This window comes from Pristiophorus japonicus, chromosome 22 (assembly GCF_044704955.1).
Source record: "Pristiophorus japonicus isolate sPriJap1 chromosome 22, sPriJap1.hap1, whole genome shotgun sequence".
NCBI lineage: Eukaryota > Metazoa > Chordata > Chondrichthyes > Pristiophoridae > Pristiophorus > Pristiophorus japonicus.
In genome coordinates this window covers 54,348,864-54,363,259 of record NC_091998.1, presented here as the reverse complement: position 1 = coordinate 54,363,259, position 14,396 = coordinate 54,348,864, and the positions used below count along the sequence as shown (strand labels likewise).

At 45.3% G+C, this 14,396-nt stretch overlaps 1 protein-coding gene across 2 annotated transcripts in view; it reads right to left on the bottom strand.

The window, feature by feature from the left end:
• LOC139234770 (phosphatidylethanolamine-binding protein 4) overlaps positions 1–14,396 on the bottom strand; it is a 539,832-nt gene that overhangs the window by 150,340 nt on the left and 375,096 nt on the right. For both annotated transcript variants that reach the window (XR_011588342.1, XM_070865462.1), the window contains exon 5: positions 5,121–5,166. Coding sequence is in view for 1 of the 2 variants with exons in the window: in XM_070865462.1 (XP_070721563.1) it covers positions 5,121–5,166 (46 nt within the window). In the remaining variant the exon portion in view is untranslated. The remainder of the gene's footprint in view (positions 1–5,120; positions 5,167–14,396) is intronic.

The window sequence follows — 14,396 nt, the reverse complement described above, 5'->3', positions numbered from 1 at the left end:
AGGGAGAGGCTGAGGCATTAAAATAGAAACTTTAACAAGTGCAATAAAAGACAATTCAATTAATAAATTTAATGCTATTGTCAAATATGTTTTTTTAAACTTTTGTTTAAATGCTTAATTTTGGGAATAGAAACTTCAGTAACTCAGAAAAAATTGGCGGTCGAAAATAATTTTCACAAAGCAGTCCAAGCGATTTGTGAGAAACCAGGCATCAAAATACATAGACAGGCGAGCGAACAGTCAAAAACAATTATAAATATAGACATTGGAATTTAGAATAGCAAAACGTGACACAAAAAGTATGACAACAGGAAGTCAAGTTGGACAGACAGGAAGAGCACATAGATGTAAGATTTTTAAGAAGATACAGAAGGCAGTCCCTAGGTTGCTGTGGTGTGAAACTTGGAGGCCATGGGTCTAAAGGCCAGTGGGAGAGAGAGGAGAACAGTTTTCTACTGGAGAAGATGTTGAACAGATGGAATGTGTTTCTCCTTAGAACCCTCTCGTCCACCACAACAGCCAGTTTGAACAAAACTGGTACAAGTCAAGGAGTATATCATCTTCCTGAATTTTCGGTCACAGAGTAGTGTGTAGCATGAGGGGAGTGGGGGTGGGGGTGGAGCTGGATGAGTGGGGAGCGAGAAAGAACAGATAATAGTACAGGGTACAGAATTTACCAGGTTTAAATTTTGCTGTGAGGTTGTAACAAATGTGTGAACATGTTAGTACAAATTTCTACAGTCTGCTATTTTCAGCCCAACAAGAGGGGAGGCAATTCTGGATTTAATTTTAGGGAATGAAGCTGGGCTGATGGAAGGAATACAAGTGGGAGAGCATTTTTGTGGTAGTGTTCATAATTCAGTTAGTTTTAGCATAATTATGGATAAGGACAAGGATAAAACAGGTGTAAAGGTTCTAAATCGGGCAAAGGCCAATTTTACGAGGTTGAGAAGTGATTTAGCAAAAGTGGATTGGAAACAGCTACTTGAAGGTAAATCAGTGTCAGAGCAGTGGGAGGCATTCAAGAGGGAGATTCATGGAATTCAGGGTAAACATGTTCCCACAAAGAAAAAGGGTAGAACTGCCAAATTTAGAGCCCCCTGTACGACAAGGTAAGATAAGGCAAAAATGGGAAGCTTATATCAGATATCGAGAGCTCAATACTGCAAAAAGCCCAAAAGAGTGCAGAACTTTCTGTCGGGGTGAAAATAAGAAGGAAATTAGGAAAGCAAAGAGAGGGCATGAAAAAATACTGGCAAGTAGTATCAAAGAATACCCAAAGATGTTTTATAATTACATAAAGAGCAAGAGGATAACTAAGAATAGAGTAAGGCCTATTAGGGACCAAAATAGTGATCTACGGATGGAGGCGGAGGATGTGGGTGAGGTACTTTATGAATACTTTGCGGCTGTCTTCACAAAAGAGGGGGACGATGCCGACGTTGAAGTTAAAGAGGAAGAGAGTGAAATACTGGATGGAGTAAACATAGTAAGAGAGGAAGTATTAAGGGGTTTAGCATCTTTGAAAGTAGATATGTCACCAGGACCAGATGAAATATATACGAGGCTAATAAAAGAAGCAAGAGAGGAAATTGCGGAGGCTCCGACCATCATTTTCCAATCCACCCTGGCTACAGGAGTGGTGCCAGAGGATTGGAGAACTGCTAACATTGTACCATTGTTTAAAAAGGGAGGAAGTGATAAACCAAGTAACTGGAGGCCAGTAAGTTTAAACTTGATGGTGAGAAAATTATTGGAATCAATTCTGAGGGATGGTATAAACCTTCATTTAGAAAGACACAGATTAATCAAGGACAGTCAGCATGGATTTATTAAGGGAAGATCGTGCCTGACTAACTTGATTGAATTTTTTGAGAAGGTAACAAGGAGGATCGATGAGAGCAGTGCATTTGATGTAGTCTACATGGATTTTAGCAAGGCTTTTGACAAATTCCGACATGGCAGGATGATCAAAAAAGTAAAAGGCCATGGGATCCAAGGGAGAGTGGCAAATTGGATCTAAAATTGTCTCTGTGGCAGGAAGCAAAGAGTAATGGTGAGGGGTGTTTTGCGACTGGAAGGCTGTTTCCAGTGGGATTCCACAAGGCTCAGTTCTCAGTCCCTTGCTTTTTGTCGCGTTTATTAATGATTGAGACTTAAATGTAGGGGACATGATAAAGAAATTTGTAGATGATACAAAAATTGGCTGTGTGGTTGACAGTGTGGAGGAAAGCTTTAGGCTACAGGAAGATATCGATGAACTGGTCAGTTCGGCAGAAAAGTGGAAAATGGAATTCAATCCGGAAAAGTGTGAGGTAATGCATTTGGGGAGGGGCAACAAGGCAAGAGAATACACAATAAATGGGAGGATATTGAGAAGTGTGGAGGAACAGAGGGACCTTGAAGTGTATGTCCACAGATCCTTAAAGGTAACAGGACAGGTCGATAAGGTAGTTAAAAAGGTATACAGAACGCTTTACTTTATTAGCAGAGGCACAGAATATAAGATCAGGGTAGTTATGCAAGAACTGTATACTAACACTAGTTAGGCCACAGCTTAAGTACTGCGTACAGTTCTGGTCACCACATTACAGGAAAGATGTAATTGCACGAGAGACAGTGCAGAGAAGATTTACGAGGATGTTGCCAGGACTGGGAAAGTATAGCTATGAGGGAAGATTGGATCGGCTGGGGTTGTTTTCACTGGATCAGAGGAGGCTGAGGGGAGATTTAATTGAGGTGTATAAAATTATGAGGGTCCCAGACAGAGTGGATAGGAAGGACCTGTTTCCCTCAGCAGAGGGGTCAATAACCAGGGGGCATAGATTTAAAGCAGTTGGTAGAACTATTAGAGGGGAGATGAGAAAAACATTTTTCACCCAGAGGGGGTCTGGAACTCACTGCCTGAAAGGTGGTAAAGGCAGAAACCCTCATCACAGTTAAAAAGTACTTGGATGTGCACTTAATGGCTTGCATCCTAGGGTCTTAAGAGAAGTAGTGGCAGGGATTGTGGATGCATTGGTTCTTATTTACCAAACTTCTCTGGATTCTGGGGAGGTCCCAGCAGATTGGAAAACTGCAAATGTAACGCCCTTATTCAAAAAAGGAGGCAGACAAAAAGCAGGAAACTATAGACCAGTTAGCCTAACATCTGTGGTTGGGAAAATGTTGGAGTCCATTATTAAAGAAGCAGTAGCAGGACAGTTGGAAAAGCAAAATTTAGTCAGGCAAAGACAGCATGAATTTATGAAGGGGAAGTCATGTTTGACAAATTTGCTGGAATTTTTTTGAAGATGTAACGAACAGGGTGGATAAAGGGGAACCAGTGGATGTGGTGTATTTGGACTTCCAGAAGGCATTTGACAAGGTGTCATACAAAAGGTTACTGCACAAGATAAAAGTTCACGGGGTTGGGAGTAATATATAAGGATAGAAGATTGGCTGACAAACAGAAATCAGAGAGTCGGGATAAATGGTTAATTCGCTGGTTCGCAGTCACTAACGAGTGGGGTGCCGCAGGGATCAGTGCTGGGACCCCAACTATTTACAATCTATATTAACGACTTGGAAGAGGGGACTGAGTATAACGTAGCCAAGTTTGCTGACGATACAAAGATGGGAGGAAGGGTAATGTGTGAGGAGGATGTAAATAGGCTGCAGGAGAACATAGACAGGCTAAATGAGTGGGCAAGAATTTGGCAGATGGAGTATAATGTTGGAAAATGTGAGGTCATGCACTTTGGCAGAAAAAAAAATCAAAGAGCAAGTTATTATTTAAATGGAGAAAGATTGCAAAGTGCTGCAGTACAGCGGGAGCCGGGGGGACTTGTGCATGAAACACAAAAGGTTAGTATGCAGGTACAGCAAGTGATCAGGAAGTCCAATGGAATCTTGGCCTTTATTGCAAAGGGGATGGAGTATAAAAGCAGGGAAGTCTTGTTACAGCTGTACAGGGTATTGGTGAGGCCACACCTGGAATACTGCGTGCAGTTTTGGTTTCCATATTTACGAAAGGATATACTTGCTGTGGAGGCAGTTCAAAGAAGGTTCACTAGGTTGATCCTGGGGATAAGTGGGTTGACTTATGAGGAAAGGTTGAGTAGGTTGGGCCTTACTCATTGGAATTCAGAAGACTGAGAGATGATCTTATAGAAACGTATAAGATTATGAGGGGGCTTGACAAGGTGGATGCAGAGAGGCAGTTTCCACTGATGGGGGAGACTGAAACTAGAGGGCATGATCTTAAGATAACGGGCCGCCCATTTAGAACTGAGATGAGGAAAAATTTCTTCTCTCAGAGGGTTGTGAATCTGTGGAATTTGCTGCCTCAGAGAGCTGTGGAAGCTGGGACATTAAATAAATTTAAGACAGAAATAGTTTCTTAAACGATAGAGATAAGGGGTTATGGGGAGCGGGCAGAGAAGTGGAGCTAAGTCCATGATCAGATCAGTCATGATCTTATTGAATGGCGGAGCAGGCTTGAGGGGACTTATGGCCTACTCCTGCTCATATTTCTGATATTCTTATGTTATGTTAAAGAGCCATGACCTACAGGGCTACAGACCTAGTGCTGGAGGTGGGATTAGGCTGGGTAGCTATTTTTTGACCGACACAGACACGATAGGCCGAATAGCCTCCTTCTATGTCATAATTTTAAATGGGTTTGTTTTTTCAAAAATTGTAAAGGAAGGCATCGCCTTGTTTCTAATATTACACAACACGAGTTCTTCCCCTAGTTTCTTTCACATTTCACTTTATTCACAAGAAACTATTTCAATGTAATTGGTGTCCGTCTATGTACAAAGTTTGCTTTCAGTTTGAGGAAGAGAAGTATGATCTTTGCAAGACTCCGTGTTCTCAATATTACTGTCTCTAAATTGATGGGAGAATATACCTTTAAGATTTCTGTGAACAGCCTTAGTTATTCTCTTCATTCTGTGAGAATTAATAAGCACACCTCCTCTTCTGACTAAGTCAGTGAGCAATACTTGTGTCATAGGACTGGAGGAGTGTTTGTACCAGCCCCCTACTCATAGATGAAGGTGGAATGGTAGGGGTGAGTGGCTGTGATGGGGGTGGAAAATAGCACATAAAGGGAGTGGTGATCAATGAATGCTTACCTGAGAGTACTTTGCCTTGAACCACTCCAGCCCGTAGATCTCTCCCCTGTCAGTGGAAAATGAGAAGGATGAGATACTAAAAAAAATGCTTCAAGCTTCTTGATAGATTAGTATTGTACAGCTTTAAACAATAAGTAGCCCACAATAGTTATTCAGATTGATCCCACGATATAACACGAAGGGGCCGAATTTGGTCAGCGCCCATTTCTCAGTGGGCCCCGGGTGGAACCTACCTTTTTGCTACCCACTGCCACCGGGTCCCATCTGGAGCCACTTTCGGCTCAGTTGTGTGGGCGTCAGCGTCAGAGGCAGTCGCCGGGAGGGAACAGGAGTGAGCGGCCGGTGTCATCAGTGTGCGGCAATTGGAGGCCTCTCCACTCGGGGAGCTTCGGAGGGCCTCCAATGTGCAGGCGTGAGAGTTCGCGATTTTTTTTGTGGTTTTGGTCTTCCGACGTATTGTCATTTCGGGGCTGTTTGAGGATGATTGCTGCACTGGGTTTGCGCATAGAAACATACCACTTTATTCCATTTGTGAGTTTGAGAGGGGAGAGGAGAGAGTTGGCATTTGAAAGGACAGAGTTGGAGGTTGGAGAGGACATGGTTGGAAATTGCAGAGGACATGGTTGGAAATTGCAGAGGAGAGAGTTGGAGGTTGCAGAGGGGGCAGTCAGAGAAGTTGAGACACACAAACTGTTGAGCACCCATTCATTTCATCATTGACGATGAGTGGCCAGTCAATGGAGACTGGCAAAACCAGGCACTGAGCTCCATGGTTTAATGAGGAGGAATTGGAGGAGCTAGTAACGGAGATGGAGCGCAGGTACAAAGACCTCACCCGGGATGATCGTGGCAAGCTTTTGGAGGGAGATCCTTCTGGCGGGCGGCAGGTCGATCTGAGGCCAGCATCCCTAACCAAAATGCCCGATTTGCAGCATGCGGCATGGGCGGGCAGGATCTGGATGGCAGATGGGCGGTTCTGGAGCAATCGCCCAGAAAACCTACATTTCCAAAGGATCCTCGGTGGCTGCGGGCGCAACCTGCACCAAACCCTGCCCCGAGATTCCCTCACCCTGCAATGGCCTCCAAGAGTGAAGGCTTGTTGGTCTGGCTTACCATTCTATGACAGCATGAACCAAACTGAGATATTAAGTACAACTGCAAAGTAAAACTGCCTCTTCCCTGCTCCAACAAGGAGCCTAAACTCAACCCAGATTACCACTCCTAAATTCACCATTTCTCACACAGCTCCGATAGCAACATTACCAATATGCACCAAATTGCACACAAATTTTTGCTGTGGACTAACTGTGGAAATATAGTTGCAAGGCTCGATTGGGATATCACACGGCCAACTTCGAATGAAAAAAAACCCAACTAGAATTTAATTCGGCAACTAGAATTAAATCAAGGCGTCAGCAGTTGAAACCACATGCTGTGTTATCCTTTGACATAGTTACACAAAGGTCAGAAAGGGGAAGATAAAGGATGACAGTTTGTAAGGCAGACTCAGGATGATCTAAGATAAGGGAAACTGCGATCAGACAACTATGGCTGACAGAGATAAGCGCAGAACTAAAACCTATGGCCTTGCGATATGTAAAGAATTTATTGTTTTTAACGTAATCAACAAACCTGAGATCATGTGAGACTTTGTAACAATGTGTCATATTCCTGCAACGAACTGATGACATTAATTTCATTACACATAATACACAGAGCCCGTTTACTTGTGTTTATAAATATGTGCTATATCTTGTGTTCGGGGGAGTGACCAGCTCATCCGTTGATTGAGCGGCTGCTACTCTTTGTGCAAGTAAAATAAAGAAAGTGCTACAAGCAAAGAAATTGTCTGAGTCCAACTCGGGGTCGAGGAAATTACAACACTAACACTAGGTGGTAACTGGCTTGAGTCTGCTCTACTCATTCCACAAAAGATCCTTCAAACAAGACTGAAGCCTGCTCTGGATTTCGGATTGCGTGCCAGCCCACAACATCACCCGTACCCCATAAGAAAAAGAATCTTCAAACCAGGACTGAAGAATAATAAAGGACATGAGGACAAGGTAGAAGACTGATAAGGGCTGAAATTCAGGATCTGGCTTTGCGGCGGCAATGCGATGGAATCGAGTGGCCGCCGCGTTGCAGTCGATTGGCCGCCACGATCCAAATTCACGTCGGAGATTTTTCGGGCAGTGCCCACTTCCGCCCCACTGCTGCTGACCGCCCCAAGCGTGTCATCAAAGTGCGCACCGCCGATCTCTCGCACCTCCATCCCACTCCGCACGAAGTTTACCTGAAAAAATCCTCAATCCGCCGTGCGGTGCCCCCGACAATTTTTTCTGTGAGAAACATAGAAACATAGCAGGAGTAGGCCATTCGGCCCTTCTAGCCTGCACCGCCATTCAATGAGTTCATGGCTGAACATGCAACTTCAGTACCCCATTCCTGCTTTCTCACCATACCCCTTGATCCCCCTAGCAGTAAGGACTACATCTAACCCTTTTTTGAATATATTTAGTGAATTGGCCTCAACAACTTTCTGTGGTAGAGAATTCCACAGGTTCACCACTCTCTGGGTGAAGAAGTTCCTCCTCATCTCGGTCCTAAATGGCTTACCCCTTATCCTTAGACTGTGACCCCTGGTTCTGGACTTCCCCAACATTGGGAACATTCTTCCTGCATCTAACCTGTCTAAACCCATCAGGATTTTAAACGTTTCTATGAGGTACCCTCTCATTCTTCTGAACTCCAGTGAATACAAGCCCAGTTGATCCAGTCTTTCTTGATAGGTCAGTCCCGCCATCCCGGGATTCAGTCTGGTGAACCTTCGCTGCACTCCCTCAATAGCAAGAATGTCCTTCCTCAAGTTAGGAGACCAAAACTGTACACCATACTCCAGGTGTGGCCTCACCAATGCCCTGTACAACTGTAGCAACACCTCCCTGCCCCTGTACTCAAATCCCCTCGCTATGAAGGCCAACATGCCATTTGCTTTCTTAACCGCCTGCTGTACCTGCATGCCAACCTTCAATGACTGATGTACCATGACACCCAGGTCTCGTTGCACCTCCCCTTTTCCTAATCTGTCACCATTCAGATAATAGTCTGTCTCTCTGTTTTTACCACCAAAGTGGATAACCTCACATTTATCCACATTATACTTCATCTGGCATGCATTTGCCCACTTACCTAACCTATCCAAGTCGCTCTGCAGCCTCATAGCATCCTCCTCGCAGCTCACACTGCCACCTAACTTAGTGTCATCCGCAAATTTGGAGATACTACATTTAATCCCCTCGTCTAAATCATTAATGTACAGTGTAAATAGCTGGGGCCCCAGCACAGAACCTTGCGGTACCCCACTAGTCACCGCCTGCCATTCTGAAAAGTACCCATTTACTCCTACTCTTTGCTTCCTGTCTGACAACCAGTTCTCAATCCATGTCAGCACACTACCCCCAATCCCATGTGCTTTAACTTTGCACATTAATCTTTTGTGTGGGACCTTTTCGAAAGCCTTCTGAAAGTCCAAATATACCACATCAACTGGTTCTCCCTTGTCCACTCTACTGGAAACATCCTCAAAAAATTCTAGAAGATTTGTCAAGCATGATTTCCCTTTCACAAATCCATGTTGACTTGGACCTATCATGTCACCTCTTTCCAAATGCGCTGCTATGACATCCTTAATAATTGATTCCATCATCTTACCCACTACCGATGTCAGGCTTACCGGTCTATAATTCCCTGCTTTCTCTCTCCCTCCTTTTTTAAAAAGTGGGGTTACATTGGTTACCCTCCACTCGATAGGAACTGATCCAGAGTCAATGGAATGTTGGAAAATGACTGTCAATGCATCCGCTATTTCCAAGGTCACCTCCTTAAGTACTCTGGGATGCAGTCCATCAGGCCCTGGGGATTTATCGGCCTTCAATCCCATTAATTTCCCCAACACAATTTCCCGACTAATAAGGATTTCCCTCAGTTCCTCCTCCTTACTAGACCCTCTGACCCCTCTTATATCTGGAAGGTTGTTAGTGTCCTCCTTAGTGAATACCAAACCAAAGTACTTGTTCAATTGGTCCGCTATTTCTTTGTTCCCCGTTATGACTTCCCCTGATTCTGACTGCAGGGGACCTACGTTTGTCTTTACTAACCTTTTCCTCTTTACATATCTATAGAAACTTTTGCAATCCGTCTTAATGTTCCCTGCAAGCTTCTTCGCGTACTCCATTTTCCCTGCCCTAATCAAACCCTTTGTCCTCCTCTGCTGAGTTAGACTGCTATTTCTGGCCAATTTGTATGCCACTTCCTTGGCTTTAATACTATCCCTGATTTCCCTTGATAGCCACGGTTGATCCACCTTCCCTTTTTTATTTTTACGACAGACAGGAATGTACAATTGTTGTAGTTCATCCATGCGGTCTCTAAATGTCTGCCATTGCCCATCCACAGTCAACCCCTAAAGTATCATTCGCCAATCAATTCGAGCTAATTCATGCCTCATACCTTCAAAGTTACCCTTCTTTAAGTTCTGGACCATGGTCTCTGAATTAACTGTTTCATTCTCCATCCTAATGCAGAATTCCACCATATTATGGTCACTCTTCCCCAAGGGGCCTCGCACAACGGTATTGCTAATTAATCCTCTCTCATTACACAACACCCAGTCTAAGATGGCCTCCCCTCTAGTTGGTTCCTCGACATATTGGTCTGGAAAACCATCCCTTATGCACTCCAGGAAATCCTCCTCCACCGTATTGCTTCCAGTTTGGTTAGCCCAATCTATGTGCATATTAAAGTCACTCATTATAACTGCTGCACCCTTATTGCATGCACCCCTAATTTCATGTTTGATGCCCTCCCCAACATTACTACTACTGTTTGGAGGTCTGTACACAACTCCCACTAACGTTTTTTGCCCTGTGGTGTTCTGCAGTTCTACCCATATAGATTCCACATCATCCAAGCTAATGTCCATTCTAACTATTGCATTAATCTCTTCTTTAACCGGCTAATCTCTTCTTTAACCAGCAATGCTACCCCACCTCCTTTTCCTTTTATTCTATCCTTCCTGAATGTTGAATACCCCTGGATGTTGAGTTCCCAGCCCTGATCATCCTGGAGCCACGTCTCCGTAATCCCAATCACATCATATTTGTTAACATCTATTTGCACAGTTAATTCATTCACCTTATTACGGATACTCCTTGCATTAAGACACAAAGCCTTCAGGCTTGTTTTTTTAACACCCTTTTTCCTTTTAGAATTTTGCTGTTCAGTGGCCCTTTTTGTTTTTTGTCTTGGGTTTCTCTGCCCTCCACTTTTCCTCATCTCCTTTCTGTCTTTTGCTTTGGTCTCCTTTTTGTTTCCCTCTGTCTCCCTGCATTGATTCCCATCCCCCTGCCATATTAGTTTAACTCCTCCCCAACAGCACTAGCAAACACTCCCCCTAGGACATTGGTTCCGGTCCTGCCCAGGTGCAAACCGTCCGGTTTGTACTGGTCCCACCTCCCCCAAAACCGGTTCCAATGCACCAGGAATTTGAATCCCTCCCTGCTGCACCACTGCTCAAGGCACGTATTCATCTGCGCTAATTTGCGATTCCTACTCTGACTAGCATGTGGCACTGGTAGCAATCCCGAGATTACTACTTTTGAGGTCCTACTTTTTAATTTAGCTCCTAGCTCCTTAAATTCGTTTCGTAGGACCTCATCCCTTTTTTTACCTATGTCATTGGTACCAATGTGCACCACGACAACTGTTCTCTCTCCTTTTTTAGAATGTCCTGCACCCACTCAGAGACATCCTTGACCCCTGTACCAGGGAGGCAACATACCATGGTTGCGGCCGCAGAAACGCCTATCTAGTCCCCTTACAATTGAATCCCCTATCACTATCGCTCTCCCACTCTTTTTCCTCCCCTCCTGTTCAACAGAGCCAGCCACGGTGCCATGAACTTGGCTGCTGCTGCCCTCCCCTGATGAGTCATCCCCCTCAACAGTACTCAAAGCAGTGTATCTGTTTTGCAGGGGGATGACCACAGGGGACCCCTGCACTACCTTCCTTGCACTGTTCTTCCTGCTGGTCTTCCATTCCCTATCTGGCTGTGGACCTTTCACCTGCGGTAAGACCAACTCGCTACACGTGCTACTCACGTCATTCTCAGCATCGTCATGCTCCAGAGTGAATCCACCCTCAGCTCCAACTCCGCAACGCGGTCCGTCAGGAGCTGGAGGTGGATACACTTCCCGCACATGTAGTCGCCAGGAACACTGGAGTCGTCCCTGAGTTCCCACATGGTACAGGAGGAGCATAACACGCGACCGAGCTGTCCTGTCATGACTTAACCCTTAGATAGGCAACAACAATGCTAAAGTTTACTCACTGTTATAGAAGAGAAGAAAGAAAAACTACTCACCAATCACCAGCCAATCACTTACCCCCTTGGCTGTGACATCACCTTTCTGTTTCTTTCTACTTCTTTTTTGCCTTCTCCCTGTAGCTGCACAATTCACGCCTCAAGTTGTGCACCTTGCTTTTTGTATGTGAGCCCCAGCAGTGCGGCGGCCCTTCAAGTGGATGGGGCATTGCCGCGGCCCCCATGGTTTTTTTTTGCCGGCCGACTTCCCGATCGGACGGACAATTATGGCCCTGGGTTCGGCCGGGCAGCCGACAGGCAGCCTGGCACACCCTCCCCAGTGGCCCAGTGGCCGAACCTAAAAAATCGCTGCTTTTCTCCCCTTTAAATGAGGGGATAGAAATGGTGACGCATCTGCGCCCTGACGCCGCCACAGCTCCGCCACTGAGTGACAGCGGCGGAGACTCCGACCTGCCCCACTTCCGCCCCTCACCAGCAATTACCTCGCACTTCTTCCCCCATTATGACCGACTTCAGGTCCACTCGAAAAAAATTGCCAAAGAGGTGAAAATGGATCAAGAGTCCGCCTTGTCGGACCAGACAGTAAAAACATCGAGAGAAAGGTCGGTGCACTAGCTTTCTGTCGGGCCTGAATTTTGGCCCCATAGTCTATTCCTTCTTCCTCAAGTTAGAAAATGTAAGGCAATTTATACATTCATTTTACCAGGGGTAACATGGACTCACTGGGGCTAATTTTGACTTTGTGCGACAGTATAAAATGAGTCACAGCACATTGGCAGCCCATTTTACATGTCTCCTGATTTTTATTTCCAGTGACTTAAATAAAAATTGGGAGAGATGTAAAACGAGCTGCCGAGTCACTAACATCCATTTGCACAATCACACAAAGTCAAAATTACCCCCACTGTCTTCAAAAAACGTGTTAACTGGCACTCACATTTAAACCCCCAACACATTCACGTGCATGTTAAAGATTCAAATGCAGCTGAGAATTTGTTTTTGAAAATCCAAGTTCAGCGCAGAACTAGCGAGCTGTCTCAGATCTGCAAAATCAGTTCAATACACCCCCAAATCTCAAACTCATGTTCCTGTAAGACAACTGCAAATGTCCACGAGGGCACCGTAGCTTTATCTTTTGATTTACAGTACAGTAGCAAGTGCCAAATATGGTAGAGACAGGGTGATATGTTGTTTGAGAGAGATTTGCTGGTTAATAATGTTCAGGTATGAACACAAAACTGTCACTGTCATACATTTGAGTGCGCAGATGTCTCAAAATTCAAAAGCAGCTCCAAAACAGTTACTGAGAATTTTGTCGATTTTTGATTTGTAAGGGGAAGGTGTTGACAGATAATAGTTGCGATAGGAAAGGGAAAGAACTGGCATTTGGAGAGAGGGTACGTATCATTGGAAACCTCTTGGAAGGGCCGTAGCTGTGATTTAACTTACAGAATGGAGCGGGGTGGGGCAGCAGGGGTGGGGTTGTGGGGCGATGGAAATGAGAAACTGTATAGTAAGAATATAATGGCAAGGCCCACTTAAGATCTGCGATTTCCTCTAGTTTATCCAGCAGCCTCAATAATCTAACAGATAGCATCATATTGAAAAGTTGTGACTCTATTGTGAATGAATATATAACAATTCTAATGATGAAATCTGCACTGTCACTTACGTTATCACAAACAAGTACAAGCACAGGAGGAAAAACATCTTTATGTATTATAGTTATTCTGCTGGCAAAATCATAGTGGGTACATGGCGTTTCCCATGGGGTAAATGTAGCACACAGAGGAACTTGCCCTCGCAATTTGGTTTCAATTTACCTTTTGCACCAATATGATCTTAGAAAAGCACACTGGGAAAGTCATCGCTAGAGTCCTCCTCAACCGTCTTCTCCCCGTGGCTGAGGAGCTCCTCCCAGAGTCACAGTGCAGATTTCGTCCCCTACGGGGCACAACGGACATAATTTTTACAGCACGACAGCTGCAAGAAAAATGCAGGGAACAGCACTCGCCCTTATACATGGCCTTCTTCGATCGTACAAAGGCCTTTGACACTGTCAACCGCGAGAGTCTATGGAGCGTCCTCCTCCATTTCGGATGCCCTCAAAAGTACGTCACCTTCCACTACCTGCTCCACAACGACATGCAGGGCATGATCCTTACCAATGGATCCATTACAGACCCAATCCATGTCCGGACCGGAGTCAAACAGGGCTGCGTCACTGCTCCAACCCTCTTCTCAATCTTCCTCGCTGCCATACTTCACCTCACAGTCAACAAGTTCTCCGCTGGAGTGGAACTTAACTACAGAACCAGTGGGAACCTGTTCAAACTTTGTCGTCTCCAGGCCAGGTCCAAGACCACCCCAACCTCTGTCGTCGAGCTACAGTATGCGGATAACGCCTGCACCAGCACACATACAGAGGCTGAACTCCAAGTCATAGTCAACGTATTTACTGAAGCGTACGAAAGCATAGGCCTTACGCTAAACATCCTAAAGACAAAGGTCCTCCACCAACCTGTCCCCGCCGCACAGCATTGCCCCCCAGTCATCAAGAGCGACGGCGCGACCCTGGACAACGTGGACCATTTCCCCTACCTCGGGAGCTTCTTATCGACATTGACGACGAGATTCAACACCGTCTCCAGTGCGCCAGTGCAGCCTTCGGCCGCCTGAGGAAAAGAGTGTTCGAAGATCAGGCCCTCAAATCTGCCACCAAACTCATGGTCTACAGGGCTGTACTAACACCCGCCCTCCTATATGGCTCAGAGACATGGACCATGTACTGTAGACACCTCAAGTCGTTGGAGAGATACCACCAACGATGTCTCTGCAAGATCCTGCAAATCCCCTGGGAGGACAGACGCACCAACGTTAGCGTCCTTGACCAG